Source organism: Macaca fascicularis, chromosome 19 (assembly GCF_037993035.2).
Source record: "Macaca fascicularis isolate 582-1 chromosome 19, T2T-MFA8v1.1".
Lineage (NCBI taxonomy): Eukaryota > Metazoa > Chordata > Mammalia > Primates > Cercopithecidae > Macaca > Macaca fascicularis.
Window position 1 is genome coordinate 65,112,747 of NC_088393.1, and position 12,390 is coordinate 65,125,136.

Genomic DNA, 12,390 nt, shown 5'->3' on the forward strand with positions numbered 1-12,390 from the left:
GTTTTCCATAGAAGCTGTACTAATTTACATTCCCACCAATAGTGTATAAGCATTCCCTTTTCCCTGCATCCACACCATCTGTTGGTTTTTTACTTTTTAATAATAGCCATTCTGATCAGTATAAGATGGCATCTCAGTGTGTTTATGTGGTGTGTTTTCTCTCATCATCTCTCTCCATAACCTCAAACTCCTGAGCTCAAGCAATCCTCTTGTTTCAGCCTCCCATTGACCACTGTCTAGGACTACACGTGTATGCCATCATGCCTTGCTCTTTTTTTTTTTCTTTTTTTAAATAGATATAAGTAAGATCTTACTATATTGCCCGGGCTGGTCTCAAACTCCTGACGTCAAGCAATTATTTTGTGTTGGCATCCCAAAGCACTGAGATTACATGAGCTACCTCCCTAAAAGAGGGGAAGTGAGCCAGAAGTTCTGGGCCCAGCCCACGATCTGAATCGGGGCGAATATCCCCGCCTCCTGACCTCAATTTTCCTAAGCTAGAAAGGACCTTTCGACCCTCCGACTTGTGTTCGTAGTAAAGCGGCGGCCCTAAGATGCCGCAGGGGTCTTTGTGCACACTTACATGGAGTCGGCTGTGCTTGGTGAGTTCCCACACCCGGTAGATGTGAGGAAAAAACTGCCTTACTCAGAAGGCGTCGTCCCTTGCGTCCGCCGCAGACTCTGGGCCCAGGACAGGGACATTTTCTGCGGGCCTGGGCGGCGGAGGCGGGACTTCCGCTTCTTGGCGTGACGTCATCTCCGTGAGCCGGGTTGGCGCTGAAACAGTGTGGGGCTTGGACCGCTGGGTGGGCGCGTCCAGAGGCCTGAGCAGGGAAGGGTAATGAGGCTGTTACGCCCCTTCTCCGCGTCTTGGCGGGAGCCTGACCCCCTACTTGTTCCCTAACGGGGTGTTCCGCCGGCTCCCGCCGGGGCCTAGACCTCCACAGCCGCCCTCCGTCTCCTCAGCCCCGACGCTGCGCCCGCTTTGTGCGCATTTTTCTCTGGGGAAACTGAGGCTCTGAGTGCGAAAGTCAGCCGAGGTCGCCCCACCCAGGACAGAGAAGGGCTGGGGTCGACTGAGCCGCGGCATTCCTGGGCCCCGCTAGGGCTGCAGGGTCCCAGGATGGCAGCCTCGGCGCAGGTGAGTGGACGAGGTTTCGGCCTTGCTGCTGCTCTGCTCCTTCTGGAGGCCTCCTGGGCAGGCGGAAGCCAAGACAGCCACAGGATTTTTCTTTGTCGCCGTCGTTTATTTAAGAGAAGTGGTCGTAGCTTGTCACTTCTTTTATCCGCAGTCCTGCAACAGTGTTGGCCTCCGACAGGTGCTCAGTCCTTGGTAGAAGGATGAATGATGCTTCCTTCCAAGGCTCTAATCACACTTCCCCTAAATCCAGCCTCCTCTGCTGCCTGCCAGCCCCTACCTCATCCACCTGGCCAACCACCCCTGACCTTGTCTCTCCATTTTTCCCTGGTCCTTTGCTGTTCAGAGTCACCAACCTGACCGTGCAGTCGTCTTCCATTTTCCAGCCTTTCTCTTTGCACTTCCCTTTACCTCGAACACTGCCCCTATAACTTCGCAGGGCCTCCCTCTCACATCCTTCTGGCCTCTGTCCAAATGTCACCTATTTGGAGGTGCCTTTTTTGGCAATTCCGGTTGAAGTGGCGCGTTACACACTTGCCCAGAGTCTGGCATTTTTGTATAGGGAATCTGACGATATTTAAAAAGCTTGCTGTTTGAGTTTGTCTAGGATATTATGTGAACAAAGAGAAAAGAAATAATTGCAAAAAGTGACAGCTGATCATCAAGAGTCCAATCATCAAGGCTAATTGGCAGGCATTATTTAACCCTCAGCTCATTTAATCCTGAACTCCTTAGAATTAGGTTCTCTTGGCCGGGCGCGGTGGCTCAAGCCTGTAATCCCAGCACTTTGGGAGGCCGAGACGGGCGGATCACGAGGTCAGGAGATCGAGACCATCCTGGCTAACACGGTGAAACCCCGTCTCTACTAAAAAATACAAAAAACTAGCCGGGCGCGGTGGCGGGCGCCTGTAGTCCCAGCTACTCAGGAGGCTGAGGCAGGAGAATGGCGTGAACCCGGGAGACGGAGCTTGCAGTGAGCTGAGATCCGGCCACTGCACTCCAGCCTGGGCGGCAGAGCGAGACTCCGTCTCAAAAAAAAAAAAAAAAAAAAAAAAAAAAGATTTAGGTTCTCTTGTCATCACTGTTTCACACAAGAGCAGCTTGAGGCTCACATAGGTTCAATTACCTGCCTTACATCACTGTAGCTCTTAAGTATCAGAAACTAACAACTGGTATGTCTACCGTCACAGCCTGTGTTTTTACCCTCTTCTTTGCCCGCAATGGTTAGGGAGGCCTGGGATGATACCTAAAGTAAACTCTGCAAGGTGAGCAGGCCTCCTTCTAGCAGGTGGTCTTGGGTAATGGGAGTCATGGCATTTCATACTGGTGGAACTGTGTGGACTAAAAAAGAAAAAAAAATGGTATATTGGTGGTTTAAGGAGTCCACAGGGGACCCGTGTGGCTTCCGCAGTGGTTTCCTGAGTGGTTTTCTCCTATACTCTTGGGACACAAGATTTTGTGGTCTTTTGCTAGATGTGCCTTCCTCCTTAGCCAGGACAGACATCATAGCCAGTCAGGGGCCCATGTTCTCATGGCTACAACCTGACTCTTGTTCCTTGCTCCTGAAGTAACCTGACCTCAGGGATACTTGCTGGTAGGACTCAAACAGGAAAAGGTAGTGATAGCTTGTTGTGGATTCTTCCTATGAGAATGGGCATCTGTGAGGCCCAGAAGTAGTCTCCAAGGAAGCAGATGCAGGTCCAGGCCCTGCCACCTTTGAGGCAGGTGCCACCACCTCAGGTGACTCTTCTGTGAGGTAGGTGATTATGACTATGCTGCTCTGCCCATGTCCATGAAAATATTTTCAAGTGGCTAACGCCAGCACAGTGGCATGTGTCTGTAGTTCCAGCTTGGGAGGCTAAGGCAGGAGGATCATGAGTTCAAACCCAGCCTGGGCAAAATAGACCCTGTCTCAAAAAAAAAAAAAAAAAAAAAAAAAAAACCCTGAAAATATTTTCCGGGTGGCTCAAATGGATGTATTTCAGTGTTTCCCATCCTCATTAACTGTGCATTAACTTTGCTAATGAAGGAATGTCAGGTTGCATGATGAGAATATAGACCATAGGGCCCTGGGTTCAAATTCTGTCTCTTCTGATAAGACATGTGACTTTGGGTAGACTAGTAGAGGTCCTGGACCTCAAGTCTCTTGAGTGTGACGTGGAGATGATGATGGTGAACTCAGGGGCTGTGGCCCTTTGCCTCAATGTTTCCTTTACAACTTTTCTTCAGCTCTTTTGACTATTCTTGGTGAAGTGGAAAACCCTGCTGTATTGACCTGGACATCAAAGCTCAGATAAATGAAATGAGATTTCCAAGGTCACTTAGCAGGCTTGTGTTGATTTCAGGAATTTGGTTTTAAACCTCAGGAGTCTGGCTCCTGAGCTGGGGACTTTTAGTCACTTGACCATGGCATGTAAAGCCATTAGCGTGAGGCAGGCTCACAGGCAGGATCAGTAAGACTCAGGTGCTGTTGTTGTTACTGCTACTGGTGTTATTGTTTGTTATTATTCTTTCCCATTCCTCTGATATCCCAGCACACTGACTGTCTGTGCCTCTCACTCCACTTAGGATTGTCCCAACCTTATTTCTGTGTCAAGTGTCTTCCTGCATAGCTTCTCTCTCTTCACTGCTGTAATTTTTTTTTTTTTTTTTTTTTTTTTTTTTTTTTTTTGAGACGGAGTCTCGCTCTGTCACCCAGGCTGGAGTGCAGTGGCACAATCTTGGCTCACTGCAAGCTCTGCCTTACGGGTTCACGCCGTTCTCCTGCCTCAGCCTCCTGAGTAGCTGGGACTACAGGTGCCCGCCACTACGCCTGGCTAATTTTTTTTGTATTTTTAGTAGAGACGGGGTTTCACCATGTTAGCCAGGATTATCTCGATCTCCTGACCTCGTGATCTGCCCGTCTCAGCCTCCCAAAGTGCTGGGATTACAGGCGTGAGCCACTGCGCCTGGCCGACACTGCTGTAATTTATCCAAGGCAGTGTCCACATTCCCCTTATGCCTGGCACAGATCATGGCCCTCTGGAGATGCTTGGTGATTGGATTCTTGTGTCACTGTGCATCTTTTGCAGTGCTGGAGTGACAAGTTCTAATTGTATTCCACAGTTCCAAGGGAAACACTACTATCTCTGTTTAATTTTCCAGGTGTCTGTGACCTTTGAGGATGTGGCTGTGACATTCACCCAGGAGGAGTGGGGACAGTTGGATGCAGCCCAGAGAACCTTGTATCAGGAGGTGATGCTGGAGACCTATGGGCTTCTCGTGTCTCTGGGTAAGGCCCCTTCTGGTCCAGTCCTCACTTAGGATTGAGTTCTCTTACTCATGTTCCCCTCTCTCCTCCACAGCCTGCTTGTTCTGAGGCTTCTGGCACCACACAGGGGTGTTCAGCATTTGCTCTGAGTGTAGCACTTGGGAGACCAGGGTCTGGTGTCCAGGAGTCCACTCCCATCTCCACTGCTTATGATCCCTGTATTCCTGGGCAAGTTAAGGAATCTCTGTGCCTCAATTTTTCTCATGAATAAAAAGGGCCAGGCCAGGCACGGTGACTCACTCCTGTAATCCCAGCACTTTGGGAGGCCACGGCAGACAAATCAGGAGGTCAGGAGTTTGAGACAAGCCTGGGCAACATGATGAAACCCCATCTCTACTAAAAATACAAAAAATTAGCCGGGTATGGTGGCGGGTGCCTGTAATCCTAGCTACTCGGGAGGCTGAGGCAGGAGAATACCTTGAACCCGGGAGGCGGAGCTTGCAGTGAGCCAAGTGCGTCGCTGCACTCTAGCCCGGGCGACAGTGTGAGAGAGACTCCATCTGAAAAAAAAAAAGGGGGGGGGGCAATATAGTGTTTATTTCACAGGGCTAGTGTGAGGGCAAATGGTTCAGTACAGTGTGTTGTGGTAGGTGGGTGGGTGCAGGTTAGCAATTGTGACCCCTGTTGCTGTCACTGTTGTTACTGCTCTCTAAATCATTGTCCTCATAATCAGCAGGATCACACTTGGACTCAGCATTTTTTGGAACAACTTTGTATAGTTCTGTGGTTAAATTGGCCAGATGCTTTTGATGACTCGACTCAGGTGTCCATTTTAGCTTGGCCATTTGCCATTTCCCAGATTTTGGCAATCACTTTCTCTGCCTGAGCCTCGATTTCTTCATGTATAATGTGGTCCTGATTGCAGTACATTCTTAATGTGCATCCTGTGAAGAAATCCTAAAATTGAATTTTTCATGCCGGGCCCATAGGAGTAGCAATGTAGTGCTTTGCCTAGAATGTAAAAAAAAGCCTTAGATCAGTGAAGAAACTTACCTTTCTCCTGAATGGAGATTCATTATCTCAAATATGTTATTTCTTTTCTAAACTAATGCCTAAATTTAATTCAGTGTTTATAAAATACAATGCATTTAAATTGCTTGGCATATTCGCTAGGTTATAGTTACATTGTATATCAGTTATTGACTTACTATTAGGAGTAAAGTTCTGTGGCAGGGTGGCATATTGATTAAGGACTTGGATTCGAGAGCCACAGCAGGAAAGTCTCTCCAAGAAGTGACATTTGAGCTGAGACCCAAAGAGTGAGTTAATTAGAAGGAACAAGAGAGAGGAGCAAGTAGTATTCCAGGTAGGCAGGCCGGCGTGTGCAAAGGCCCTGAGGTGGTGGTGAGCACGATCCTGACAAAGCTGAAGGAAGGTCTGATTCACCTTTTCCACTGCACTGTCATTGAACCCAGTGCCAGGCACATAGCAAAAATGAGTGAACATTTGCTTAGAGATGACTGATGAATCCCACCTTGTGTTTTTGTGGGTCCTACTGCCTTGCCATTAACTTCTCTATAGAGTACTTATGTATTTTACCCCCTTATATTTTGAAAAGTTTTGGGCTATATGTGCAGATCAGCTCATACAGTCTTAACCCTGAAGGAAATATATTATCTCACCGAATAAGCTTAGTGGTAAGGCTGGCTCCTGGGTTGGTGGGTGTCAAGCCAGTTGTTTTTCTTTGCTCCCACTTTCTTTTTTATTTTTTGGAGACAGGGTCTCACTCTGTAATCCAGGCTGGAGTGCAGTGATGTGATCTCAGCTCATTGTAACCTCGGCCTTCTGGGCTCAAGTGATCCTCCCACCTCAGTCTCCTAAGTAGCTGGGACCACAGGTGCATGACACCAGGTGTGGCTAATTTTTGCATTTTTAGTAGAGATGGGGTTTCACCATGTTGCCCAGGCTGGTCTCAGACTCCCAAAGTGTTGAGATTACAAGCGTGAGCCGCTGTGCTCAGCCTCTTTGCTCTCTCCTCTTGGTAAGGTTTTTAGGCAGGTTCCCTCACAGAATTCCCGGGATGCTGCATGGGAGCAGGAGTGGCAGCCTCCCTCATTTAGCCCTTCCTGGAATGAAGGCTTTCTCTCTCCTTGGAGTGGCTGGTATAGGTCACCTGCCTACCTCAGAGTACAGATGATCAGGGTTGCCATTTGCAAGATGATGGAGACCAGGGCTTTTCTACCTGCCATGGGGACTAATTATAAAATCCCTTCAGAAAATTTGTCTGAACAGGGTTGAGATTTTTGTAGGATGGAGATTAAAAGTAATTGATACTGTCACACAGCCAGCACTACTGCTTACAGTCTCTGGGGCCAATGAGGATGGTTTTTTGTTGTTTTTGTTTTTGTTTTTTTTTGAGACGCAGTTTCGCTCTTGTTCCCCAGGCTGGAGTGCAGTGGCGTGATCTCAGCTCACTGCAACCTCCGCCTCCCTGGTTCAGCCTCCCGAGTAGCTGGGGCTAATTTTTTGTATTTTTAGTAGAGATGGGGTTTCACCATGTTGGGCAGGCTGATCTTGAACTCCTGACCTCAGGTGATCCACCTGCCTTGGCCTCCCAAAGTGCTGGGATTACAGGCATGACCCACTGTGCCCAGCCAGATGGTGTTTTTGTAGTTGTTTTATGGTCACAGTTTAACATTTTCTTTGCTTAGCTGAGAATAGTTTCATTCCATGGTCTTCCCCATCCTGAAGTCCCAGAACAGATTGAGAGGTTTCTTTCTTCTAACCTAACTCCCTGTGTCCTCTTTCGTTCTCCATGCACAGGCTGTCCTTTGTTCGAACCAGAGCTGATCTACCAGTTGGATCGCAGAGAGGAGCTATGGATTGTTAAGAAAGACCTCTCCCAAAGCTCCTATCCAGGTAGGAGCCAGCAGCTGGGAAGGTGGGGATCATGGCAGCTTGCACATGGAAAAGTGAACACTGCCTCTGAATTTTGCGGGCAGTCTTATTGTGGTCTCTCTGGGTGCTTGGGATCCATGGAGCCTCTTTTTTTTTTTTTCCTCAGACAGGGTCTCACTCTCTCACTCAGGCTGGAGTACAGTGGTGTGATCATAGCTCACGGAAGCCTCAACCTCCTGGGCTCAAGGGATTCTCCCACCTCAGCCTCCCAGGTAGCTGAGACTACAGGCATGTGCACCGTGCCTGGCTGAGTTTTTAAAATTTTTTATAGAGATGGTCTTGTTATGTTGCTGAGGCGGGTCTCAAACACCTGGGCTCAAGCTCTCCTTCTGCCTCAGCCTTCGAAAATGCTGAGCCACCAAGCCTGGCCTCTTACATCTTAAATTTAAGTACTTCCAAGTTAGGTCCCAGATGTATATACTTCACTAACCCATGATAAAAAATTATGGCTAACATGTATTTATTTTTTACTCAGTGCCTTGCTTTCTGCCGAACGTAGTATATGTAGTGTTTCACTTCATCTTCACTATAGTCCTGTAAGGCAGACCCTATTTTTGGCCCAATTTTTTTTTTCCCCTGAGACGGAGTCTCTCACTGTTGCCCTGGCAGGAGTACGATGGCACGATCTCGGCTCGCTACAACCTCTGTCTCCCGAGTTCAAGTGATTCTCCTACCTCAGCCTCCCGAGTAGCTGGGATTACAGGCATGTGCCACCACACCTGGCTAATTTTGTATTTTCAGTAGAGATGGGGTTTCTCCATTTTGGTCAGGCTGTTCTCAAACTCCTGACCTTAGGTGATCCACCCGCCTCAGCCTCCCCAGGTGCTGGGATTACAGGCATGAGCCATCGTGCCCAGCATTATTTTCTCATCCAAGATCTACTCTAGGCTGGGCATGGCGACTTATGCCTGTAATCCCAGCACTTTGGGAGGCTGAGGGTACTGTTTCATCTTCTTGTTCTCACTGAAATGCTGATCTTGTTTCTTCTTCTTCTTCTTTTTTTTGAGATGGAGTCTTGCTCCGTTGCCCAAGTTGAAGTGTAGTGGCACAATCTCGGCTCACTGCAACCTCTGCCTTCTGGGTTCAAGTGATTCTCCTGCCTTAGCCTCCTGAGTAGCTGGGATTACAGGCGTGCGCCACCACGCCCAGCTAATTTTTGTATTTTTAGTACAGACAGGTTTCACCATGTTGGCCAGGCTGGTCTCGAACTCCTGACCTCAGGTGATCTGCCTGCCTTGGCCTCCCAAAGTGCTGGGATTACAGGCATGAGCCACTGTCCCTGGCCTTTGTTTCTTCTATAATGCCATCTCTAATAAGCCTTTTTGTGTATTGTATTCCTTCCAGGTGACAACACAAAACCCAAGACCACAGAGCCTAGCTTTTTTCACCTGGCCTTGCCTGAGGAAGTCTTACTCCGGGAACGACTGACACAGGGAGTCTCAAAGGACTCCCAGTTAGGGCAAGCCAAGGATCAAGGTGGGCCATCTGAAATGCAAGAAGTCCACTCGAAAGTAGGGATAGACTCCCAGGGGGAGAAGCTCCTGGAGAAAATGAGTTCTGAACGTGATGGTTTGGGGTCAGATGATGGTATATGTACAAGGATTACACAAAAACAAGTTTCAACAGAAGATGATCTCTATGAATGTGATTCACATGGACCAGTTACAGATTCCTTGATTCGTGAAGAGAAAAATTCCTATAAATGTGAGGAATGCGGGAAAGTGTTTAAAAAGAATTCCCTCCTTGTTCAGCATGAACGGATTCACTCTCGAGTGAAGCCCTATGAATGCACAGAGTGTGGGAAAACCTTTAGCAAGAGCACTCATCTTCTTCAGCACCACATCATCCACACCGGGGAGAAGCCCTATAAGTGCATGGAGTGTGGAAAGGCTTTTAACCGCAGGTCACACCTCACACGGCACCAGCGGATTCACACCGGAGAGAAGCCTTACAAGTGCAGTGAATGCGGAAAGGCCTTCACCCACCGCTCCACTTTCGTCTTGCATAACAGGAGCCACACTGGAGAAAAACCCTTTGTGTGCAAAGAGTGTGGCAAAGCCTTTCGAGATAGGCCAGGTTTCATTCGACACTACATCATCCACACGGGAGAGAAGCCCTATGAGTGCATTGAGTGTGGGAAGGCCTTCAACCGCCGGTCATACCTCACGTGGCACCAGCAGATTCACACTGGAGTGAAACCCTTCGAATGCAACGAGTGTGGAAAAGCCTTTTGTGAGAGTGCAGACCTCATTCAGCACCACATCATCCACACCGGGGAGAAGCCCTATAAGTGCATGGAGTGTGGGAAGGCCTTCAACCGCAGGTCACACCTCAAGCAGCACCAGCGGATTCACACTGGGGAGAAGCCTTATGAATGCAGTGAATGCGGAAAGGCCTTCACCCACTACTCCACTTTTGTCTTGCATAAAAGGACTCACACTGGAGAAAAACCCTATGAATGCAAAGAATGTGGAAAAGCTTTTAGTGATAGGGCAGACCTCATTCGACACTTCAGCATCCACACTGGAGAGAAACCCTATGAGTGCGTGGAGTGTGGGAAAGCCTTCAACCGCAGCTCACACCTTACGAGGCACCAACAGATTCACACTGGAGAGAAACCCTATGAATGCATCCAGTGTGGGAAGGCCTTTTGCCGGAGCGCAAACCTTATTCGACACGCCATCATTCACACTGGAGAGAAGCCGTATGAATGCCGTGAGTGTGGAAAGGCTTTTAATCGCAGCTCCTCCCTCACACATCATCAGCGGATTCATACTGGGAGAAACCCTACCATGGTGACAGATGTGGGAAGACCTTTTATGACTGCACAGACTTCAGTCAACATCCACAGACTTTTATTAGGGAAAGAGTTTTTGAATATCACCACTGAAGAAAATCTGTGGTGAAAGGAACATCTTACCATCTGGCCATTCATACTGAAGAGAAACTTCATAAGCATCCTGTCTTTGAGAAAACCTGTCATAGATTATCATTTGTCATCTGAACAATCATGTTAGAAATTGAAGCAGCCTGGAGTCTTATTCTCCATCTGAGAATTCACCCATGAGAGAGACCCAGTGGTTACTATGCACTTAGGAAAACCTTCAGCCACATCTTTCTTCTTAGTTTACAGTGACATATTATCTCAGGGATATTTAAACAAAGGAGAAGGAGATATAGGGAAGAGGAATAAAACACAGCTTCTTTTAGACTTGTCTTACAAGCCTATGGCAATTTGTCATCGCTTTTTTATTTTATTTGGGAGAGGGAAATGTTTCAGAAACAAAAAATCTCATCCCCTTTATTTTTCCTCTTTGTACATTCACTGCTGCCCAGTGTCTGAACAGTTAAGACGAATGAGGGTTTGAAAACATTTGGTGAAAGCTTCCTTAGTCCTGCAACATTCTCCACTCTTGAGGTGTAGGAGCATACATCTTTATAAAAAATATGGAGGCTTGAGTTATGAAACACTTTTATAAGGAGATAAGGATGTATGTATGTTTGGACACATTGTCCACTTCAGATGCTTGTTTAAAAAAACTTTCACTGGATGTCTTTACCCAATACACATACTTTTTCTTGATGTGGGTTTACTTTTTTTTTTTTTTTTTAGTTTTCCTGGGATAGGGATGATAGTGTAATTGTTCATGCACAGAGTAATCCTGGGCGGGCATCTTAGTTTTTTCCCTATGATTGTGGTTTCTCAGCTTCTTTACCTCTCCTTTGAGAGAGTTAGATCCACCTCACTTTTCTAAAGGTCAGATTAAGGCCCCCAAAAAATACAGTATGTAGCTGAATTCATTTAAAAGATCGTGATAAACTCAGAAAAACAAACACATAGAAGGAATGTCATTTTTAATCTTTTTAAACAGTGTGTGAAAATTCTCTTTAACTGGAATTTTAACACGTAAGCCAGCATGCATATATGTAGGTAAGTGTGACTTTCACAGTTGTCACCATGGACTTAGGCTTGATTAAAATGATACACATTTAGAGCATTTTGGAATTCCTTTTTGATAACATTTTTAAGACTAGATTTTGAGCCACATGTGATAGTATTACCTCATATTAAAAATATATATTGTACAGTAGTAAAAATCATGTATTCACTTTGAACTCCTCAAAGCCTTATTTATTTATTTACTTACTTGGTTTAGGAGCAGAAGTTTAATAGGCAAAAGAAAGAGAAAGGAGGCTGGGCGTGGTGGCTCACGCCTGTAATCCCAGCACTTTGGGAGGCCGAGGCAGGCGGATCACAAGGTCAGGAGATCGAGATCATCCTGGCTAACTCGGTGAAACCCCGTCTCTACTAAAAATACAAAAAATTAGCCGGGCGCGGTGGTGGGGCCAGCTACATGGGAGGCTGAGGCAGGAGAACGGCTTGAACCTGGGAGGCAGAGCTTGCAGTGAGCCGAGATCGTGCCACTCACTCCAGCCTAGGGGACAAAGCGAGACTCCATCTCAAAAAAAGGAGACTAGCTCTCTGCTATGAGAGAGAGGGGTGTCCTAGTGGGACTTCCCTCTTCAGAGCCTTTTCTTTTTTTTTTTTTTGAGACAGAGTTTTGCTCTTGTTACTCAGGCTGGAGTGCAATGGCACAATCTTGGCTCACTGCAACCTCTGCCTCCTGGGTTCAAGCAATTCTCCTGCCTCAGCTTCCCCGAGTAGCTGGGATTACAGGCATGTGCCACCACGCCCGGCTAATTGTTTATTTTTAGTAGAGATGGGGTTTCTCCATTTTGGTCAAGCTGGTCTCAAACTCCTGACAGGTAATCGCCTGCCTCGGCCTCCCAAAGTGCTGGGATTACAGGTGTGAGCCACTGCGCGCAGCCCTCAGAGCCCTTTAATGACCACATGCATAGTTTTCTATTGTAGGAAAAGCCATTTTGTATTGCATTAATTCATGTCATTATTTTGAAGACATCTCTTGGTCCTTTTTTTTTTTTCTTCTTCTTTTTGAGACAGAGTCTCGCTCTGTCCCCCTGGCTGGAGGGCAGTGGCGCGATCTCGGCTCACTGCAAGCTCCGCCTCCCGAGTTCACGCCAT

The 12,390-nt window shown here is 47.3% G+C and overlaps 1 protein-coding gene across 1 annotated transcript; it reads left to right on the forward strand.

The window, feature by feature from the left end:
- The first annotated feature begins 761 nt into the window (after positions 1–761).
- On the forward strand, positions 762–11,462 carry ZNF543 (zinc finger protein 543). Its single transcript, XM_005590507.5, has 4 exons — positions 762–1,141; positions 4,283–4,409; positions 7,212–7,307; positions 8,691–11,462. The coding sequence occupies exons 1-4, from the start codon at positions 1,124–1,126 to the stop codon at positions 10,250–10,252; spliced, it is 1,803 nt and encodes a 600-aa protein (XP_005590564.2). The 5' UTR covers positions 762–1,123; the 3' UTR covers positions 10,253–11,462.
- The last annotated feature ends 928 nt before the right edge of the window (positions 11,463–12,390 follow it).